Genomic DNA, 21433 nt, shown 5'->3' with positions numbered 1-21433 from the left:
TGAACACCGAGTTCGGCAGCGTCAATCTTCTGAAGGCGAAGCGTGATAATCACGATCATGACCGTATGTTTTAGTAGTATCATCTTACTATATCCTGTTACCATCTTAGGTTATATCCTGTTACCATCTTGGGTATATCCTACTCTCATCCTTGATAGTTCTCTTATCATACTATCATCCGTGATGGGGAAATCAAGTTCTATTCTTTATTATATGATGTGCTAATCTAAATCATCGCAGGAGATGACCATGTCTTGATTTTCGATGCCCCGTTCGGCAACGACGATGCGGAGGATGATAGCGACGATGTTGATGATGATGATGATTCATTAAGTGGGCCGTGCAATTGAGTGGGGGGGATTGTTTTGTTTTACTTTCTTTGATTTGATTTGATTTGATTTGATTTGATTTGATTTGACTTTATGGTGTGTGGTGTGGGTTTTGTTCTTATTTTCGACATCGGAGACTAAACTGACCAGGACTATGAACTATAAACTATGAACTATAAACTGGAAATAGAATATGTAGATAGTCTAGGCCAATACACATATACTATCATATCATACCATATCATATTATATCATATCATATCATATCACGACTTCCCCCTCCAGACATCAAGAAACTCCCTCACCTTAATCGGCTTCAGATCCGGAAACCTACCATTCAGACGCTCCTGGGGCAGATCAAACGCCCCGGAGATCGTAAGCCGACTCACCAACGCAGTCATCTCGCGCGCCTCTTCCTCGGAATACCCATCCGGTATCGCCGGGACAGTGACCTCTCCCTTCTTCACCTTTTCAATACTATCGTACACCACTTCGAACTTTCTCCCTGTTCCATTTCAATCATAATCATCATTAGCTCAATCCACACCCATCCACACTCATTCCCCAAATATCAAAAAAAAGAAAAAAAGAAAAAAAAAAAACAAAACAAACAAAAGAAACAAAACCAAAAAGGGGGAAGGAGGGACATACCTGTAACACCCTCCACTATCCCCAAAAGCTGATTATACGTAACCTCATCCCCCACCACCACACTAAACTCCTCCCACACCTGCAGCTCAAGAATCCTCACCAGAAACGCCGCCATGTCATACGTGTACGTCATGCACAGCGTATCGTTTCCGTCCCCCGGGATCGCTGCCCGGCCGTTCGGGATGTCGATCCCGAACACGTGCGGCGAGAGATGGCTCCGCGCGTGCGGCATCCCCCAGTAGTCCATGAAGAAGCCGGGGATGATGCGCGTGTATTGCAGGTTGCTGGTTTGGAGGGCTTTCGCGGCGGAGAGCCAGTATTTTATGCTGGGGTCGATGGGGAGGAGGCTTTTTTATGTTAGTGTTGGTGTTAGTGTTGGTGGGGGTGGGGTGGTGGTGATGGTGATGGTGGTGATGGTGGTGATGGTGGTTTTGCTGGGTGATGGGATGGGCTGGGCAGAAAGGGAGGAGGTACTCTTCTGTCTGAACGAACGAGTATTCACTCGGAATAAATCTCTTAGTCGTGGTAGCGTTGTCAGCGGCCTGGATCAGGTTCAATTGCGCTTGACTGTTCTCGTCGTCGAAGATGGTGATCGCGGAGATGATTGTGTGGATGGCGTGTTGTTCGAGGGTTTGGGTGAGGGCGGAGATGTTGCTGTAGTCGATCTGTACGTGTGGGGCTTTTGGGAGGGTGCCATCTTCTTTTTCTTTTTCTTCTTCTTTCTCTTCTTTGGGTTCCTGGTTGGCTTGTGAGTGCGTGTCTGTGGTGGGCTTGGCCGGTGGTTGGTTGGGTGTCTGGCTGGGGGACCTACGTTGCGACTCAGGATGATGATCTGGTGCTTGGGTTCTTGGAGCAGTGTCTCGACGATGGTCTTTCCTACGCCGCCGGTACCGCCGGCTACGGCGATGATGGTCATGATTGGGTTGATTAGTTGGTTGGGGGATGTTGGAGGTGGAATGGAGTGGAGTGTCGATAGACTATGGGTTGAAGTTGGTGGATGGTGGATGGATCGGTGCGGGCAGCCCCACATTTCTGGTTGATCACGATGTCGATGTCGATGTCGATGTCGATGTCGATGTCTGATTGTCGGGTGGTTTGACAGGGGCGCTGCGGGTTTCGAAAATTTGGGGGGGGGGCTCATTAGGAGATTAGTGCTCCTGGTTATTACTAGGCAGGGGTTATGATATTTGATGGAATTCATTGTATCGAGCACAAATTAATGGGGTCACGGTGTGACCATTTGGGGATTGGGTATCGCTGTGGATATATATTGTCCGGCCTGCGAAACGATAGAGGCAGGCAACATATGAGACCAATTCAGTGCAAAACTGAGTCTTTAGTTGATAAAAAGAGCTATGTGGACAGTCATATATATCTGATATAGAAACCAGAGAGCAAACTGGGCAGGCGAAGATGATTTGTTCTATACTACTGTGTTGGTCTTGCGTGAGAAGTCCAAAACCTACTACGTAATATATAGCAAATCCCCGATGGTCTAACGGTCATGATTTCCGCTTGTCACTCCTGAACAGGAACAAGCGCGGGAGACCTGGGTTCGACTCCCAGTCGAGGAGATTTCTTTTTGCACTTTTTGCATCTGTCGCGCTAGACTGCATCGGGAAATTCCTCCTCCGCCCGTACGGAGTCCGCGTTGTATCTCGACTGTCTACATCTACTTAGACACCAGGTCTCTGCATCTTCCGGACTGGGAGCCTCCTGCTTGATCCGTTCCTGTGACTGCCTCCCCTTGCCTTGTATCACCTTGATTTTCCCTTCCACCTCCCACCGAAGAATGCAGCACAATGCCCTCCACCCACCCAGTGGCATACAGCCGGTCTCGGAGCCGCCCAGCTGTCCGGGTGGGGGGGGGGGTTATGTAAATTCCCTGTCCCTGCAAAAGTGACTCACGATCGCGAGCACGTCACCCAAATCCCTTATCCTCCGCACGTCTCCATCCATCCCCAATTCCCCAGCCATCCCCGCCGCCATGAGAAGAGAAGACATCACCTACCTGGGCGCTGGCCCGGCCAGCCTCCCCACCGACGTCCTCGCGACCGCCGCCGACGCCCTGCAGAACTACCAGGAGACCGGCCTGTGAGGGGCTCCGATCCGCCATCTTATCTGCGACCGTCTGTCTAACTGGCTTTCCTAGGGGTCTGGCTGAGCACAGCCATCGCAGCGAAATCGCGACCAACATCCTGAACGCCGCCAAGGCCGACCTGGCCAACTTCCTGGACATCCCCTCCTCTTATGAGATCCTTTTCCTGCAAGGTACTTTCCCCCCCCCGGTCGCATCGCATCGCATCGCATCGCGTCGGCACCCCGCTGACGCCTCGCAGGTGGTGGATCCGGCCAGTTCGACGCGACCGTCTACAACCTCGTGGGCATCTGGGTGGAGAAGCAGAGGCAGCAGATTGTCAAGGAGCGCGGAGATATTAGCGAGGAGGAGGTCTTGAACGAGCTGCGCAAGAAGGTCGAGTCCGACCTCCGTCTGGACTACCTGGTGACTGGATCGGAAGTACCCCGTCCGTCGATGGCAGACTGCCCATACTAATTGGCTCTGCAGATGGTCGCTCAAGGCCAGCCAGGAAGCCCTCCGTCTTCTGGGACCCGAATACGTTAACATCGCGAGCGACTCGAGGACGGCCAACGATGGCAAGTTCGGAAAGATCGCGGACGAGTCGACCTGGAAGCTGAGCTCCAAGGCTGCTATGGTCTACATGTGTGAGAACGAGGTGTGTGGTTGTCTTATCTGTGCCGCAAACAGTTGCTGACGATCTTTGCTCGCAAGACCGTCGACGGCGTCGAATACCCCCATTTCCCCAAGGTCCTGGAGCCCAAGGGAACCGACGAGGACCCCATTGTCATCGGAGACTACTCCTCCACCATCCTGTCAAGACGGATCCCCGTCAAGGTACGCACATCCCACGTTCGGGAGCGACCAAACGCTAACTGTGGCTAGAACTACTCCATCATCTTCTTCGGAGCGTAAGACGCCGGTGCCAATATCCCTACCCCTCGCGCTAATCCCTACAAGTCAGAAGAACCTGGGTGTTGCTGGAATCACGGGCGTGATCATCAAGAAGGATCTCCTCCCCCCGGTCTCTCCTCTCGCGTCTCCTGCCATCCTGCGCAAGCTCGGCTTGCCGATCGCCCCCGCCATCCTCGACTACTCCGTTGCGGCCAAGAACAACAGTCTCTACAACACCCTCCCCATCTTCGAGTAAGGCCACAACCGGCTTGTGAATCCGCTCGCTAATGCAATCCAGTGTCTACATCGCCGGCCAGGTGCTGAAGAAGCTCCTTGCCACGTACCCGGACAAGGTTGATGGCCAGCAGGCCGTGGCCGACAGAAAGGCCAAGCTCATCTACGAGACGCTTGACGCCTACCCGGAGGTGTACAAGGTTGTCCCGGACAAGAGCGTGCGCTCCCGGATGAACGCCTGCTTCCGCGTGATCAAGGTATGCCCTGCATATTCCTGACCGATAGTGATACCCGCTAATCCCAACAGGGCGGAAACGTCGACGAGGCGGAGAAGGCCTTCCTGAAGGGCTCCGTCGAGCGCGGCATCACCGGACTGAAGGGCCACAGAAGCGTTGGAGGTGAGTACCGTACCCTTGGCCATGACCCATCGCCAGTACTAACTCCCTTCCAGGCATTCGCGCGTCCAACTACAACGCCATCCCCGAATCCGGCATCGAGAAGCTGGTGGTGTACCTGAAGGAGTTCGCTACGGCATAGAGTGACGCAGTAGATGTGTAAAAGTGGCATTTGCATCCCCGAAAAGCATTAATATTGGGTACGACCGGGTGTTGTGGGTTACATACAGGCGGGATTTGGGGGCAACATGTTTGAATTCAACTTTGGAAGACTAGCTAGCCTCGTAGAATGGCTGTCTCAACGACAGTGTGATCCGTTGACTGTGTTTGTGCACGTAAAATTATGAAATATGAATTGATCAAGACTGTGTCATGATAGATAATGTGTTGTCAAATCTATGAACTGAATAAATAGCCTCCTGGATGATCAACTTGGTGATGTAGTTGGCTGCTGGGGAGTGATGCCTCAGGCCGGTGCCGATCAATCATTGTGCGACGGGACGGTCGGGCTGATCGAATAATCGCGAGTAATGATTAGTGAACACTCCGAGCCGAGGTTCTTCTTCTCCCCAACTCTCCCCAACTCATCCCCATCACCTTCCCAACCAGGAACCCATCCCGCCCTATCGGCCTCGGGGCCTGTCCAGACTGGCTAGACCCTTGCGTGCCTGATCCCGTCCACGCTAACAGAGAATGAAAGACTGTTGAGACGGGATGGCTCGATGGCTCCTGTGACAGGTGGCAACGGGGTATGTCAGCAATCAGGCGTTCAACACTAGTTATTTCTGATCGCGAGTTCGATCTCCCCCCTGCTCTCCGTCTAAACAGGCCACCACCACAAACGATGAAATGTCGCTCCAGTACTCGAAAGGAGACACTCTGGACCCAGACACCGCCCTAGTGCCCTGGGAAAGTCTCAACGAGCACTTCTTCGGCTCTCGATATGTGCCCTCGGATACTTCCGCCACGCAGATCACCTCGTTGCTGTCCGCTTGCTCATACCCCGTGCCGGAACGCATGCGACAGCCGCAGGGAAGACCCCGATTCTCACAGACGCCGCTACTTCCCGGCCTTGTCGTAAATGGCTCACCTTACGAGCACGATCGCAACATGCAGGCCACTCAGCCTCCGCTTCCGCATCCGCCTCCGCCTCCGCAATCGCGCCAGCCCGCGACAAAGCCTCCCAAGCGCCCTCGCAGCAACGACCCCCCCACTGCGTCGTCCGTCAATAAACGAGGTCGCCCGCGGAAAGTCGTCGAGGGCTCCATGGCCGAGGATCCAGAAGAGGTACGCGCGGATCGCTTTTGTTCTTGTTTCTCGTCCGCGGCTCATTGATATACCTGGGCAGAGACGCCGGAGACAGATCCGTCTCGCGCAACGCGCATACCGCTCCCGGAAAGAGGCCAACGTCTCGCTCCTCAAGAGTCGCATCTCCGAGCTAGAGAATGTTGTGGAGAAGATGAGTACCGCGGTGCTCTCGTTCAGTGAGGAGCTGGTCCAGTCGGACATGTTGGCGTCGAATGCGGTTATGGCGCAGCATCTGCGCGATACCGTGCAGACGTGTCTTTCTCTGGCTCGAGAGGCTAGTAAGGATAGCGACCATGAGTCACCGATTGTTTCGCCGCCGCAGACCGAAGAGGCCTCGCCATCGATGACGCATGAGCAGCATAGTCAGACATCTCCGCTCGTGGACCTGGAGAGTCTTCCTTCCAGCTTCGACTCTAACTCGTACTTGAACATTGGAGGATTACACGCCAGACAACACAGCAGCTCCCCGCGGTTCTTCGAGTCGCCGGAGACATCCGAAATGGATCTGCTCGTCTTCATCGATAAACTGCACATGTCGTGCGTGTACCAGGGGTGCTTGGCCCTCACCGACGAGAGCATTTCCCTGGAGCGGCTACAGAAGCACTTTTGCCTCACCCTTCAGATAATGGACCGAAAGCGTCTCGCGTCGTATTTCCAACTAGCGCTGAACCAAAAGGAAACCCGAAAGCGCTTCGAGAAGTGGGGAGGGATTCCGTTCTTCAGTCTCGGTGGTGCTGGGACCCATTATCCTCGGGCTTTGCCCAACGGCCAGCAGTCTCGGCCCGGTCTGCAGCCGGTTTCTGCTCAATCGCTATCGCACCTCCCCCAGGATATACAGCAGCAGCTCCAAGGAGAATGGTTTGACATGGGGGACTTGGAGGGGCATATCCGCGAGAGGGGCATTCGTTTTTTCTCGTATCCTCCGGAGAACCTCGCGCAGTATCCCGCCAGAGTTGCGATTAATGAGGCGCGTCTGATACAAAGTATGGTCTTCTTTCTGTTGAATTTGCCGGTGGATACTAATTTCTGGATAGCGTTGACTGCGAAAGCCATCTGCCTTGGGTGGACGCCGGGCTTCCGTCGCGGGGATGTGGAGGAGGCTATACGGAGTTGTGCATGGGTCTGAGTGGGATCGCGTCTAAAAATGACGGAACATTGCACTCCCACCATCAACCGATACGGCCGACAACACCAGCCTTCTGTACGCTTCGAATCAAGCTCCCCGGTCGCGGAACTCCGAATAGGAATAAGGACCAACCGCCCAGACGGCCTTACGTTTCGCTCTACGCGGGTTACGAGGAACCAGAAGATTCTGGTCTTTCCTCAACATGCATGACGCCGCCGATCTGCACTCTCCACGAGCGGGGACCATGCCAATCTTGACTGAAACGGCAAATGGCCATTGCATAGGCTCTGGCCCGCACCCACCTCTTGCAAATCGAACAACTGCCCCGTGTCCGTGTCTAGAAGCTTGACGTCGGGCCTATGAGACACAGCGGGACAACCTTCCGACCAGACCAGACCAGATCAGACCATTCTCGAAGATCATGATCTTCAGAAGCAGAGGCCTGCACAGTCCTATCCCCAATCGGCGCGCCGGGTACCCGAGGATGCAGCGCCGTATGCAGTGTGCAGCCTGCAGAACCGCCCTGGCACCTGGCAGCTTTCGCGCAGCGGATCCTTCCCCGTGAAGAACTCGGCGACATTGTGTGACTGTGTCACCCTACTACCCGTGAAATTGCGCGAGTCTGCAGCTTTAGAGCTAGATTTCGAGCAAGCGGGATGTGGTGGCCCGACCGGCCAGCCAGCCAGCCAGCCAGCCAGCGATATATTTAGAACTGGTCTGCAGGGAGTCGGGTAGGGTAGGCACCCAAGTCAACATCGCATGATGTACCTGCCTACTTACTTACCTACAGGCTACCTACCTACCTACCTACCTACTTACGGAGTACGGACTACTCCTACTTCCGGGACTGGAACTGGAACTATTAGTACTCGGAAATTAGCCCCCCTGAATGGCGTCTTGTCTTCATTTCCCCTCTAGACTCTAGACTCTAGACCCTACCCTAGACCTTCTGTATCGTTCGACTGTACTCCGTACAGTACAGACAGGTCATGCTACGGAGTAGATATGTACAGTAGAGTAGACTAGATGGACTGTAGTGTCGACTGGCTGCGTCGCGAGCGAATGTCTACCTATGGACTCTGTATGGTATGCGTCCGATCCGGATGGTTGGTTGTCTACTTACTGCATTTGAATTTCCTGGCACCGACACTGGCTAGACCGGAATCGCAAAGGATCTGAGGTGATCTGTGAACTTGCACTTACTTACACTTGTCCTTGCGTGGAGCCGAACAAGCTTACGGGCCGTTGGAGATGATGGATGGAGATGGAGGAGACATCAACTGGGGCCGATCCAGCTGTCACCAGACCAGACTAGACCAGACCAGACCATTACATGAATTAGTCTAGTCCTGGACGAAAGCACACCGCCTGGATAATCTATCTATCTAGATGATTGATTAGGAAGAGAATAATTGGGCGGTCTGTAGCTGTGGAAAGCTGAAACAGTGCTTTGTGAGTTGTGAGTTGTGACAGGTGAAAGAATGAGATTGGAGAGGTGTCAGTGACAGCTGGAACAGGAACTCATGGGACCTGCGTTGGGTCTTGCGTACGTATGCACTATACACACTGCCCACTGTGCGCATTGAGAGCTAGTCCAGGCCCTGGGAAGAGGCGGGAAATACTATAGCCTGTTATGTTATGTTCCCTAGGCCATCAGGGTGTTAGTTAACATTAATATGGCTGATATTTATTTGCTTTGACTCTCTTCTTGGACCCGATGCTGCTTTGTTATATGTCTTTACCCTAGAATTACACACACACGAGTCATGACAGGTAAGGTGTTTATTTCATGTCATTAAGTGGTTGGTCGGAAAGACACTGACACTTTACTGTTGTTGGTTGTTGCAAGTTGCAACACGGGTGACCGAACATTTACACCCACGCCTTGTTTTCAGGGGGAGCCAAGGTAAGTACATAAGTACCTCAGTACGGAGTAACTGCCAAGGATAAATATAGAGATGGGATCATTCCTCGAGAAAGCACCCGGAGATTAAAGTTCAGGATACGGAGGGGGATTGGAATTAAAGGGAAGAAAGAGACTGTTGACTCGTTCATAACTTAATAATAACTTATTAATAACTTACTTCATTGATTCGTAGTGGGGGGAAATAAATGTGGAATGGAAATAGACAGCCACAGCAACAGGGGGCGCAGGCCGTGGCTGGTCCGGGCTAAACCCGCCTGGGCCGCGTGTGCTTTATTCCTGTTGTTGCTTGCATTCTTCTCCATCCTTCCTCCTTCCTCCTTCCTCCTTCCCCATCCATCTGCTGCAGTCATGCCGACCGGGGCTTCAGCCCGCCAATGTGGATGCCAGACGTACATACATCCATCTTTGGCACTTTGCACGATGCCTGTCATTAATACATGAAGATAGACTGCTAGTCCGGTCGGACTGCATCCTGAGAAACGACGGCGCGGCCGGCCTTCCCCACCCTGCCAGTGTCCACCGTCCAGACTCCATCTAGACTCGATTCGACTCGACCTGCAACCTATTTCACGCCCGTCCATTGGTGCCCCCGGATCGGCAATCGGGCCCCGTTGTCACCGGCTGGGAATGCGCCCGTTGCTGGGACCTCACCACCTGGATACCTGCCTGTCTGGCGGAGACGCCGTACGGTATGCGGCATTCGGGCAGGTATTCGCGAGGGATCGCCTGCGAATACGGCACCCATCGAGACAAGACTGGGGTGGTAGCTATCTAGCTGGTAGATACGGAGTAGAGCGAACAAATAGGCTCGCACCTTGGGAAACCCAGTCGCATCTTTGGGCGCCTCACGCCTCTCCTGTTTCATCTTATCCCGCTGGCCTGGCGGCTCGCGTTTCAGGTCCCACCACCACGCTGCGCTTCTTTGTCGCCGCTCCACTCGACATGCCTGGCCCAAGAATGAAGGCGCCCTCGACTTCGACCGATTCGCCTGGTGCCTGCAGTGGCCAGTCTGCCAATTAGTGTTGCCGCCGGTGAATGGCCCATTGACCAGCGCCGGGAAGAGTGGGCTGGCCGCTGCTGTTATTATTATTATATCGCCCGGCCCCAGGCCTCGTCATGCATTGACATATTTCACTTTGCCTGCACATTCTCTGCCTTTCTTCTTCTTGGTCCCTGCCGGACCGTTTACCATCTTTCTTTCGCGATTGATTCCTGCACTTTGTATCACCTTCCTTTCGACCTCTTGACAGCCTAGACGGCTGTCTGCCATTCATTCTTTTCTTGCCTGCGTCGATCGTTCGGCGGCTGCAGCCTTTGGATCTCTACATCCTTGCCAGTCCTTGGGGCTTCACCTCTAATCACAACACAGATCCTGCTTGACAATACAGTCACAGCCACCATGCCTTCTTCCTTACTATGGAGCGTAGGGTCGCTCGCCCTCTCCTCGATGATCCTGCCCGCTACCGCCAGCAGCTACGAATTGGTCCAGACCTGGAAGGGCGAGGACTTCCTCGAGTTGTTCGACTTCTACACGGGCGCCGATCCCACCAATGGCTTCGTCACCTACTCCAACCAGAGCTATGCCGAGAGCACCGGCTTGGTCAAGGTTAACACCAACGGCAGCTTCTACATAGGGGTTGACCACACGAATACAATCAGCACCACCGGCGCCGGCCGTGAGTCGGTCCGCATCGAGAGCAACAAGTACTACGACCAAGGTCTGTTCATCATCGACTTGGCGCACATGCCCGGCAGCGCCTGCGGCACCTGGCCCGCCTTCTGGTCCACGGGTTCGAACTGGCCCGACGACGGCGAGATCGACATCATCGAGGGCGTCAACAAGAACGAGGCCAACGAGATCGTTCTGCACACCAGCGGCACCTGCGACATCTCCAGCCAGACCATGACCGGCACGCTGTCCACGACCCAGTGCGGCGAAGACGCCGGCACCGGCGGATGTGTGGTCAAGGGCACTGAGGGCTCCTCCGGCACCGAGTTCAACGAGAACGGCGGTGGGGTGTACGCCATGGAGTGGACGAACGAATATCTCAAGTTCTGGTTCTTCGCCCGCGACGCCATCCCCGCCTCCATCACCGACGGCACCCCCAACATCACCGCATTCGGCACCCCCATGGCCCACATGCAGGGCTCCTGCGACTTCTCCGAAAGGTTCAAGGCCCAGCGCTTCATCTTCGACACCACCTTCTGCGGCGACTGGGCCGGTGGCGTCTACAGCACCTCCGGCTGCCCCGTCAGCGACAGCAGCAGCTCGTTCAAGAGCTGTGTCGCCTACGTCGCCGAGAACCCCACCGCCTTCGAGCAGTCCTACTGGGAAATCAACTACATTGAAATCTTCCAGACCGGCAACTCCACTGCTGTCGCATCGGGTGTCTCTACCGCCGCCGCCGTCTCCGAGACTGCCTCTGTCGCTGAGACCGTCTCCGCCGCTACCGAATCCGCTGCTGCCACCACTGCTCCCGTTTCTGCTGCCGTCTCCGCCGTCGACTCCGAGACCCTGACCGACGCCTCCACCCCCACCACCTCCGCTGCCGTTGTCGCCGGTGCTTCTGCCGATGAGGGCTCGTCCGCCGTCTCCAAGACCACCAAGTATATCACCGTCACGACTACCTACTGCCCCATTGCTGCCAGCTCCTCTGCTGCCGCCGCTGCCGCCGCGAGTGCCGCTTCCGAGGCCAGTGGCTCCGTCGCTGCCGCTGCTACCCCTTCGACTGTCAGCGGTGCCAGCGCCGAGGCTAACGGTGAGGGGTCTTCGTCTGAGGCTGTTCCTGCTGCCGCTGCTACGCCTTCGACTGTCAGCGGTGCCAGTGCTGAGGCTAATGGCGAGGGCGCCTCTTCTCAGGCCGTTCCCGCCGCTGCTGCTACGACTGTAAGCGGTGCTGGCGCCGAGACCGGTGAAGGTTTCTCTGCTTCTCAGGCGGCTGTCGGTGCTTCTGCCACTCCCTCCACTCCCAGCGGTGCCAGTGCTGAGGCGAACGGTGAGGGCTACTCTTCCGAGGCTGTTCCCGCCGCCGCTGCCACTTCTTCTACTGTCAGCGGTGCCAGCGCTGAGGCTGGTGAAGGCTCATCCTCTGTTGCTGCTGTCGGTCCTTCTGCCACTCCCTCCACTCCCAGCGGTGCCAGCGCCGAGGCGAACGGTGAGGGCTACTCTTCTGAGGCTGTTCCCGCCGCCTCTGCCACCCCCTCCACTCCCAGTGGTGCCAGTGCTGAGGCTAACGGCGAGGGGTATTCTTCCGAGGCCGTCCCTGCTGCCGCTGCTACGCCGTCCACTGTCAGCGGTGCTAGTGCGGAGGCTGAAAGTTCTTCCTCCGCAGTTGCTATCGGCGCCTCTGCCACCCCCTCCACTCCCAGCGGTGCCAGCGCCGAGGCCAACGGCGAGGGTTCATCTGCAGCTGCCGTCGGCGCCTCTGCCACTCCTTCCACTGTGAGTGGCGTCAGCGCCGACGCCAGCGGCGACGACAGCTCCAGCTCCGTCCCGTCCCGCGCGGCTGTCTACAGCTCGGCCCCCAGCTCGTACGTGGTCTCTCCCAGCGGCCTGGTTCGTTCCTCCGCCGCCGTAGCCAAGAGCGCTCCCACCTCGGCGCAGGGCACGTCCGCCACGTCCGCCACGTCCGGCTCCTCCGGTACCAGCTCCGACTCCAGCTCTGGATCCACCTCCGGCGCCGCCTCCGCGACCACTCCCGTGACGCCTGTCTACACCGGCGCCGCCAACAAGCTGTCCCTCGGCACCGGCGCTTCCGGCTTTATTGGAGCGTTGGTCCTGGCCGTGCTGGCTTAGGCTAGGCTAGTTTGCTTCGATCTGGGTTGGTTGTTCTTTGTTAGTTGTTGATTGTCTTTCCTTTATTATGCTGCGCTGCTGTGCTGCTATGCTGTTCCTCTCGTGCTGTTCAAGCCGGATATCCCATGGATGTTGTCTTCAACACCTCATCGTTTGCTTGCTTGCTCTTTCTGTCTGTATTATAGGCTAGCTACTCTCCTCTGCTCTACTCTACTCTACTCTAATCCGCTCTGTAAGATGAGCTGAGCGGAACTGAGCTGAGCGGAACTGAACTGAACTAAACTCAACTGAACTCCTGCTTGATGTGGGTTGATTGATTGATAGATGGTATTGAGATTAAGATTGAAATTGCTTTATTTGCGTGCATTGTGCGTGTTTGCTTAAAATCTGGGAGATTGGGAGATTAGATAGATAGATAGACATATGGATAGAGGATACACCACAATTCAATTCGATTCGATTGACTTTGATTCGTACGATCCAATTCGATCCCATTCAATTCAATATAGATGGTGGTGGTGGTGATGGTGATTGTTTAAACACATTCGGTTTTTAGTAGGCTTTAGTCTGTGATGATATTGGGGGGGGGGGGTCTTTGGATGTGGATGTGGACCCGGGACCTGTTTGTTTGTTTCTATGTATATATATATATATACTCTAAAAAAGTCGGTGATGAGTAGGGTAGGATAGGGTTCTGGCGGTCATTGTTGGGTTGTAGTATGATGACTGTTGTGTGTGCCCTGGTTATGGTTATGGTTATGATTGTGGTTATGTAGTATGCGTGACTGACTGTATACTGCCTACTGTATAGGAAGTAGATGAAGGACGGACAAAAATAAAATAATACATTGATGAATACTGGACGATGGATATCGTTTTCCATATAGGATAGGTAGGTAGGTAGGTAGGTAGGTAGGTAGGTAGGTAGGCAGACAGACAGACAGACAGAAGGCAGACGACGACCTTGATCAAATCAGGCAGTCTACATATCTTACCTACCTACCTACCTACCTACCTACCTACATACAGGATATATACCTCACCTCATCTCATGCCCAAGAACAATAACAATGGCTAATAGCTAGATAATAATAGCCAGGTAATAAAGCTAGGCAATAATCAAATACCCAAAAAATATATCCCGCAACCATCAACCATCCAGTCATGCGGGGAAAATATGCGATGTCACATTCCCAGTCCCATTTCCCCACGTCTATCTGAAAGTACTAGATAGGGTAAGTAGGCGATCAGATCTTCCCGGCTTCCAGTATATCCTCCGTGCATGCATCCGACCCACAAAATATCTATCTACCGGTGGGTAAGTAGATACTATATAATACGTAGTACCTACTTAATCTTGACCGCTGTGCTGAAATCTGGATAGATGGAGATGATCTTACTTTCCCCGGAGAGGTGCATATGCTGTATGTGTATGTGTATGTGTATGCTTGTAGGGGCGTCGTCTAGGGTGGGCAGGGTGGATTGGAATATGTATAGGTGGATGCGTGGATCCATACTTATACATATATGTATACATATATACATATTCATACATATAAATATCCATATACATAGAGATATGCAGGGATTCTGTAAGGGGTTGGGCTGGTTGCAACGCTCGCTGCTTCTAATTCTACCAGGTACGATACTTTATTTGTGCATGCATTGCATTGCATTGCGTGATGTATGCTGTATGCTGTATGCTGTCTGTCTGTCTTTATCGAAGTTTACCCTACCCCTACCCCACAGAGACTTGAGGGTCAAGATTCAATATTCAATATTGCATGTATATAATATGTAGTCATCAGTAAGGGGCTGCCTCTGGACATACTGATATTGCCTTCAGGGACTAGACATACCACCATTACCTTCAGGTATCACTGTCCAATGTGGACAAAGGCATAAAGTAAAGTTGAATGTTTGTGCAAGATACCTCCCTCCACGAAGTCAATATCTCAATACATTGTGTGATGGGATATGATACATCCATTCATCCATCCATTCATCCATCCACCGAACGCCATCCCGCATAGGTGATTACCTATGTAGGGTATAGGTATCAAGGCAAGGTAAGGCAATATACAACCAAACCAACCGGAAAGAGCAAACTGATAAATTGACAAAGAGAACCCCCACCCTCCACACCCACTCCACACCCAGCGCACCAAGGCAACCAGAGAAGAAAACTGAATCCAACTAACCAGAAGGCAACCCCAAACCAAACCAAACCAAACCAAATCCCACTCGCCCTAAGCAGCAGCAGCAGCAGCAGCAGCAGTAGCAGCCGACCCTCTCCTGACAGCCTCAATAACAGACTCCATCCCGGGATTATCACACCAAATCCCCGTAATCTCCAATCCGGCCTCGTCCAGCATCTCGCGCCACTGCCGCTCCGACCGCTCGACGCCGGACCCGATGCTCATCATCTGGATGTCCAGCGAGGCCTGGAACAGCGGCACGTCAGTGTCCGGGAGGACGAAGTCGGAGATGATGATGCGCGAGTACGTCGGGTCCATGGCGGAGACGGTATTCACTAGGATCTTTCGGCAGATGTGGTCCGGCCAGTCGTGGAAGATGGCGCGGAAGTAGTATGCTCGTGCGCCTGGGGGTGGGGTTGTTAGGATGTTATTAGGAACTTATTGGGTTGGGTGGTTTTGGGGTTTGGTTTTCGTTCCCGGGGGGGGGGGGCAGTAATTCCGTCCGCTTCAAAATATGAAGTTACAGACGTAAGGTAAATAGGGGGAGAGAAAGAAAGAAAGAAAGAAAGAAAAAAAAAAACATACCCTTAACAGGCTGCGGATCCAGAAAACTATACCCCATACTCACAATACGACCCCCATCCCCATCCCCAACAGGCGCCTTATTCACCACCTTGGGCAAATCCTGCAACACCAACTGCCCCTTCACATCCGGGAAGCTATCATGGAACCTCACCAGATCATGGCCCTGGTTTCCACCCACATCAACCAGGAACACCGCCTCGGGATGCTCCCTCACCCCATCGGTCAGTCGCTCGACAGGGTACACGTCGAACCAGGCGGGCTTGCCGTGTCGCCGACTGGCCATGTACGAGTTGAAGAGGGCCTGGCGGGGCTTGTGCGCCGCCAGCCACTCGAACTGGCTCTGGCCCACGGCCCATTGCATGGGCGATTTGGAGTACTCCTTGGGCGTTAGGTAGGAGTGTTCCCGGAAGTAGGTGGGGAGTTGGGAGAGGGTGGGGAGGGTGAGGTCGTATCTGTTTGGGGTTAGTGTCACAGTCACATTGCTTCACATCATATTGTTGAGCTGAGCTGAGCTGAGCTTCATATCACATCGCTAGGTCGGTAGGTAGGTCGCTATATTGGGGTATTGCTGGAAGGTACTCCGTACTCCGTATGACAATGACAATGACAATGACAATGATCAATGGATAACTACTGGGGGGGGGGGGAAGGCAGGAAGAGAAAGGGAACACACATGCAAGGAATCCCATCACGACCAATGGGCTGGGTCAAAACGGGCGTCTTGTCGTTGGCGAAGTAGAGCTCGAACTCGGGGCTCGCACAGAGACCCAGGGCGGTGATCACCCGCATCAGACGCACTGAGGAGCATCATATGATATGTTAGTCGCGGATGCAATAAACGATGCTACCTACGACCTGAAAAGGTAACAGGTAACAGGTAACAAGTAACAGGTAGCAAGGTAACCCACCGACAAGCCCCCTCTCAGCCCCCGTCCTCTCCGCCAACTCCACGGCTGAGACGCCGCGCTTCCCGTTTGCCATCAATAGCGGGAAGATGCCCAGGTCCATGACCGTGCGGAGGGCGGCATTTTGTGGTGGCTGCATCGTCGATGGATGTGCGTTAGGCTATGTGACACGGACTGACGGAAACTTGGGTAATGGAGTGGAGTGGAGTGGAGTGTAGGGTAGGTAGGGTAGGTACGGAAGGCAGGTAAGGCAGAGAGGATACGCACCTGGTAGATCAGACGCAGGACCGTCTCGGTGGGAGTCTCTACCGCCAGACGCAGCTTGTCGATCAGCCCGAGGAGCTGGAAATGCGACGGTGCGGGGGACGTGCTGGGGTTTGAGCCCGGGGCTAGGGTTTGGGTTTGTTCCTGCAACGCGGCCTGCTTGATCTGTTCGACTAGAGAGAGGAGGGGTGATTCTGGCGATTGAGTCTCCATATTGTGATTATGCGCGCGTGCTGGTAAGCTGTAGCCAAGCTGGACTAGCAAAAAAAATATATACAGAGAAAAAAAATAAAGGGTCAAGAAAGCTGCTGCTGCGACGCGTCTTAGTCGATCAGGTCGGCGCTGGTGCTGGTGTTGGTGTTGGTGTTGGTGTTGGTATTGGTGTGATGTGATGCCGTCGAGGACAATAGTTACTGTAGAGCAGCGGTGAATAATCGATCGACTGCAGGCACCGACTGAGCTTATATAGCAATAATCCATCCATCGGACCAAATAAACGCACCTCAAAAAGCAACACCACATACAGCACCCAAAGTACCTACATACGTACCTAGGTAGGTAGGTACGTGCCTAAGTACCATCCAGCAGGTCAATCAATAATCCATCCACCCACATCCGTCTGTTAGATCTACCGACAGAACAGGGCGGTGTTCCGCCGGGCCCGGATTCTGAAAACGGCAACCCTAACAGGCCACTTGCATCCGCGGAATTCCCTATTCCCTGACGGACAAGGACAAGGATACCTACAGGAGCACAGTTGGAAGAAAGGAAAAAAAAAAAAAAAAAAAAAAAAAAAAAGAGGGACTTTCGTCAGTCAGACAGTCTCCCCTGGGCCAGATCACGATCAGGATCGGCCAGAAGGGGCCTCGAATCTTGGGTGGGTGTGACAGGACTCGTGCGGTGCGGTGCCTGCCTATTGTCTTGTCTGTACTCCGCCCGTGTCTTGTGTCGGTCTTGTGTCATGATGGGGCGGGAGGAACGGCCGATTAACCTACCACACACCATTCATCATCCTTCATCCTTCATCCATGTTCCTTCCACATTCCATCCATCTATCTATCTACGTCCTGCCGTAGTACGGAGTACCTAATAACCACACTTCAGCCTCCACCCCTGTCCCTCCCACCCGTCCAGGTCCAGCTGACCCTCCTCCCAAAATCCGAATCCAATCTATTCGTGGCAATGGCTTCCGCTAGCCCAGGCCACCGTCCCTCCTCTCACCGTTGAGAAAGAGTTCAATGGATCCTGGCGCCGATGCAGAACCTTGTCGTAAACCGGACTGCCGTGTGGGTTTGGGTTACCCTGTTCCTGGGCCAGCGCCACAACGCCACCCGAGTATATCCCGCGATATGCTGTTTTGGGGATCCTAAACAAACCCCTGGCTGGCTATCTATGAAGTACTAGTACTGTCTGTGGTGATTAAGTACGTGTGTAGGTACGTATGTAGGTAGATAGGTAGGTAGGTAGTTGCCTCTGGCCCAAGCTCCTATCTGGATCTGTATGTAGGAGGTACGTGTCGGTGATGTATGTATGAAACTATGGCATCCACACACCCACTAGCAGTGTCAGTCGTCATAGGTATGTGGCGACCATCCACTCCACCATCTAACCCCAATGCCTCAAACTCAAGGCAGTAAGTATTACTCCATCGCAACGACATCACAAGGGGCAAGTCAGTCAGTCAGTCAGAAGTGCGTTTCACCCCCCTCGACTCATCTCGCCTCAATCTCATCTCATCTCATCTCATCCATCCATCCATCCATACTATACTATACTCCGATGCGATGCGACGCGACGTACCAGTAGTATATAGTTCCAGTCCCAATAACCACCGCCCCGGGGATCGGACCCACGACTTCTCCTGTGCGTGTCGTGTGCCAGTCGGCGGAAATAGCAGTCGTGGGCTGCGATCGGACAGTGGCATTGGATAGATCGCAAATTAGACTCCGGGTCCGAGCTTCCGTCGTGATCGTGAGGCAGTTCTCAATGTGATGCAAGATTTGGAGTTAGGTAGGTACGTACAGCGCAGGCTGATCGACGGGCGGACTGGGCTATCCGATACGTTTGGCGTAGCAAAAACTATACTATAGTATACTATGCTATAGTAGAGTTACTGTGGTCGTAAGTACCTACGGTAGATGATACAAACCTAGTTCTGATGGGAATGGTGGAGTGAGGCGACAAGATGGATGATGGTAGATGGGTGTGGGTGGTGGGTGAGTGGATAGATGCAGCTAGGTAGTAGTCCGTAGGTAAGTATAGTAGGTACCTAAATAGTCGCGGAGGGAGTGCTGTGCCAGGAAGTTCGGGCCCTAATCCGCCCTCTTATTTGTTGAAGGAACGACCCGTGAGTCTCCGATAGTGCCCCTAGCGACGGTAGTCTGATCGTGGAGACTACTGTGTATGGTGCTGACTGCTGACCCGAGTGCTTATCCGCCGACCCAATGGGACGGGGCTGAGCAGGGCAATAATAATGCGTTCTCGACAGACAGACAGACAGACAGATGGTAACTAGCCCGTCGATCCCTAGCCAGACGGCCTTACCTTAACCCCAGACGCAGAGGGCAACACGAGCCGGCCACCCGGCCAATCACCATCCGCACAGCACAAAGAATCAGGGAAGATTAGATAGATCATGTGGTGGAGACCCAATATTGATCGTTGCTTTTTCTTTTTCTTCCTTCTTTTTTTCTGTTTCTGTTTCTTTTTTTTTTCTTTCGGATCCGGATGGTGGGCCGGTCGGTCGGTCGGTCGGTCGGTCGCCTTGTGCAATCCATACGGAGGGGAGGGACTTTAAATTCGAGGTACATACCATACCTACATAGGTAGATACGGCAGGTACTTCCATCTCCAGGAACCAGAAAGAAAAAAAAAAGAAAAGGACAGACCAGGATCCGGTGAGCGGCTGACGGCTGACGGCAGGAACAAAGCATTCGCAATCAATAGGCCAGACGGGATGGGATGGATACGGACAGCATTGGCGCCGTCTTTCTGCATTTCCAGGGTGAAGGTGAACAAAAATCCCAAATCCTGCAAAAGGTCTGGGGGAGGCATGATTGTTGAACAGTAGTAGTACCTACGGTAGTGAACTGAACCCCCCCCCCCCCTTGGCACCCACTCCACTGCCTGCACGGATGGATGCGTGCCTGATTCCGCACCTAACTACCCTAAAGAAAATGAAATAAAATAAAATAAATTTTTTTTTTCAAACCCCCTGTACAAAGTCCTCAACTGTACTTACACAAACGGGCCAGGCAGGCAGGTAGCAAGCAAATCGTACTCCGGACAGAGGTACATCATAGCAGGCAAATGTACCGACCGGTACTCCCCTGCGACGGGCGGACTTTTGTCACCATCGGACAGGTCACATTTAAGAATACTATAGGCTGGTTGAGCCGGGTTCAGCTGGTGGCGTTCCGGGCCCAAGCAGGAATGAAGGAATGTGGCTCTTTCGGCGGAGGACCCGAACATGGACGGAATATCACCGAACGCTAACTAACAGTAGAACACACGCTTGGATGCCGCGGAGGGAGGGAGGGCATGGGCAGTGGCATTGGCATTGGCATTGTAGGTAAAACACGACCCCATTCGGTGGTATCACATTCACATTCACATCAATAGCATTCAGTCACGGAGTAGATAGTGGTCGTTCTCTGTCTCAGACTCGGACTCGGACTCCGTGATGCCGCCATCGCATCGTATCCAATATTAGCAGAGGGCCCGAGTGAGGCGGAGAATTTGTCATTTGATTCGTGACTTGACCCATCCTGAACGGCTGAACCGGGTTAGGGCTACCACTAGATACCCGCGCGGTCCGTCTCCGTAAGTACCGTCCGTGCCTGGAGTGAGTGGATGTGGATAGATGGATAGTGGATGCGGAGTACTTTGCCAATTGCCAGGGCCATGGCCATTGCCATTGCCATTACCAGGGCCCAGCTGCACTCTGCAGAGCCAGCTGCAGCTGAAGCCGAAGGATGAAGGATGAGGATTCCCTAATCCCTGCACGGACCAGTTCGTCAGGTCGGCGGCGGCGGCGATATGTATGTATGTGTATGTATGTTTAGTACGGATGGCGCGAACTAACGAATTGGCCCCAGCCTTCCGAAATGGCGGTGCCAGAGGCAGGTCAGTAGATAGTACTGTACTCGTACTTCTTCGTGTTTGTTCTCCTTGAGAAGGGGAGAGAGAGAGAAAGAGAGAGAGAGAGGGAGAGTGATTGCTCCATACCAAACTGAATCCGCCCAGGCCGAGACTCGAGCTGGCATGCGCAACCGCCATTGTCCGAGCGAGCTCCACCGAGTCGACACGTCCGAAACAGCCAGAAGGAAAATGTTCAGGAATAGCCCGCACGAGCGCTTCAACCACGACAGTACCGACGGATACAGTGGGCCTGCCACTGCCTCAGACAGACACAGAAGCACTCGTTTCCGGGCATTTGCATTTGTCATGCTGTCTGTGTCTGTGTCTGTGTCCATTGTCCAAATGGTCCATGCCCCATGGAGGCCCATCACATCGGGGCTGGACTAATTTCCGCCCGCAAAAGTACTTTTCCCGCGCGCGCGCGCGAGCGAGCAAAGCCGAAAATCCTACCCAAAAAGAAGAAGAAAACGGAAGAGACAATAAGGATGAAAATAAAAATAAGAAGAAGTAGGTGAAAAAGCAAACAACACCGGCGTCCATTGTGCAAGCATCCTGGGAAGAACCCGATCAGCGATCGATCTCCAATCGATCGAGGGATCCAGGT

At 53.6% G+C, this 21433-nt stretch overlaps 6 protein-coding genes and 1 non-coding gene across 7 annotated transcripts; 5 read left to right on the top strand and 2 right to left on the bottom strand.

The window, feature by feature from the left end:
• Positions 1-514: 514 nt before the first annotated feature.
• BO70DRAFT_364309 (uncharacterized protein) lies at positions 515-1981 on the bottom strand. Its single transcript, XM_025543778.1, has 4 exons — positions 1792-1981; positions 1455-1717; positions 981-1327; positions 515-834 (listed from the first exon to the last, which is right to left on the bottom strand). Exons 1-4 carry the CDS (start codon positions 1894-1896, stop codon positions 596-598), a joined length of 954 nt encoding a protein of 317 aa, XP_025396983.1. The 5' UTR covers positions 1897-1981; the 3' UTR covers positions 515-595.
• A 483-nt stretch (positions 1982-2464) lies between these two features.
• Positions 2465-2554, top strand: BO70DRAFT_t249. The gene has a single exon. It is a non-coding gene; the product is annotated as a tRNA-Asp (tRNA).
• Positions 2555-2926: 372 nt separating this feature from the next.
• Positions 2927-4936, top strand: BO70DRAFT_364308 (O-phospho-L-serine:2-oxoglutarate transaminase). Its single transcript, XM_025543777.1, has 10 exons — positions 2927-3074; positions 3133-3251; positions 3320-3494; positions 3547-3715; positions 3772-3894; positions 3943-3968; positions 4018-4203; positions 4250-4442; positions 4493-4583; positions 4637-4936. Exons 1-10 carry the CDS (start codon positions 2968-2970, stop codon positions 4720-4722), a joined length of 1275 nt encoding a protein of 424 aa, XP_025396982.1. The 5' UTR covers positions 2927-2967; the 3' UTR covers positions 4723-4936.
• Positions 4937-5210: 274 nt separating this feature from the next.
• BO70DRAFT_104653 (bZIP transcription factor) lies at positions 5211-7183 on the top strand. Its single transcript, XM_025537822.1, has 2 exons — positions 5211-6871; positions 6923-7183. The coding sequence occupies exons 1-2, from the start codon at positions 5662-5664 to the stop codon at positions 7012-7014; spliced, it is 1302 nt and encodes a 433-aa protein (XP_025396981.1). The 5' UTR covers positions 5211-5661; the 3' UTR covers positions 7015-7183.
• Positions 7184-9472: 2289 nt separating this feature from the next.
• BO70DRAFT_104596 (uncharacterized protein) lies at positions 9473-10151 on the top strand. Its single transcript, XM_025537820.1, has one exon. It carries the CDS (start codon positions 9569-9571, stop codon positions 9959-9961), a length of 393 nt encoding a protein of 130 aa, XP_025396980.1. The 5' UTR covers positions 9473-9568; the 3' UTR covers positions 9962-10151.
• A 189-nt stretch (positions 10152-10340) lies between these two features.
• eng2 (putative GPI anchored endo-1,3(4)-beta-glucanase) lies at positions 10341-11297 on the top strand (the record flags this gene model as incomplete). The annotated part of the gene is made up of 1 exon (XM_025539546.1): positions 10341-11297. A coding segment is annotated over one exon (957 nt), but the record flags the coding sequence as incomplete, so codon positions are not given.
• Positions 11298-14896: 3599 nt separating this feature from the next.
• BO70DRAFT_364302 (S-adenosyl-L-methionine-dependent methyltransferase) lies at positions 14897-17210 on the bottom strand. Its single transcript, XM_025543776.1, has 5 exons — positions 16693-17210; positions 16429-16558; positions 16194-16317; positions 15521-15972; positions 14897-15339 (listed from the first exon to the last, which is right to left on the bottom strand). The coding sequence occupies exons 1-5, from the start codon at positions 16900-16902 to the stop codon at positions 14987-14989; spliced, it is 1269 nt and encodes a 422-aa protein (XP_025396978.1). The 5' UTR covers positions 16903-17210; the 3' UTR covers positions 14897-14986.
• Between the last annotated feature and the right edge of the window lie 4223 nt (positions 17211-21433).

The sequence above is a fragment of the Aspergillus heteromorphus genome, assembly GCF_003184545.1.
Source record: "Aspergillus heteromorphus CBS 117.55 chromosome Unknown BO70scaffold_23, whole genome shotgun sequence".
NCBI classification, from domain to species: Eukaryota; Fungi; Ascomycota; class Eurotiomycetes; order Eurotiales; family Aspergillaceae; genus Aspergillus; species Aspergillus heteromorphus.
This window is presented reverse-complemented; position numbering and strand designations above follow the sequence as displayed.

Coding starts and splice junctions, on each gene's coding strand:
- BO70DRAFT_364309 (XM_025543778.1), bottom strand. CDS start 1,896: ATGACCATCATCGCCGTAGCCGGCGGTACCGGCGGCGTAGGAAAGACC. Junction 1,718..1,791: donor TCATCATCCTGAGTCGCAAC/GTAGGTCCCCCA, acceptor CAAGCCAACCAG/GAACCCAAAGAAGAGAAAGA. Junction 1,328..1,454: donor TCGTTCGTTCAGACAGAAGA/GTACCTCCTCCC, acceptor AACATAAAAAAG/CCTCCTCCCCATCGACCCCA.
- BO70DRAFT_364308 (XM_025543777.1), top strand. CDS start 2,968: ATGAGAAGAGAAGACATCACCTACCTGGGCGCTGGCCCGGCCAGCCTC. Junction 3,075..3,132: donor AACTACCAGGAGACCGGCCT/GTGAGGGGCTCC, acceptor TGGCTTTCCTAG/GGGTCTGGCTGAGCACAGCC. Junction 3,716..3,771: donor TCTACATGTGTGAGAACGAG/GTGTGTGGTTGT, acceptor TTTGCTCGCAAG/ACCGTCGACGGCGTCGAATA.
- BO70DRAFT_104653 (XM_025537822.1), top strand. CDS start 5,662: ATGGCTCACCTTACGAGCACGATCGCAACATGCAGGCCACTCAGCCTC. Junction 6,872..6,922: donor TGAGGCGCGTCTGATACAAA/GTATGGTCTTCT, acceptor ATTTCTGGATAG/CGTTGACTGCGAAAGCCATC.
- BO70DRAFT_104596 (XM_025537820.1), top strand. CDS start 9,569: ATGCGCCCGTTGCTGGGACCTCACCACCTGGATACCTGCCTGTCTGGC.
- BO70DRAFT_364302 (XM_025543776.1), bottom strand. CDS start 16,902: ATGGAGACTCAATCGCCAGAATCACCCCTCCTCTCTCTAGTCGAACAG. Junction 16,318..16,428: donor GGCTGAGAGGGGGCTTGTCG/GTGGGTTACCTT, acceptor GATGCTCCTCAG/TGCGTCTGATGCGGGTGATC. Junction 15,340..15,520: donor GGATCCGCAGCCTGTTAAGG/GTATGTTTTTTT, acceptor CCCCACCCCCAG/GCGCACGAGCATACTACTTC.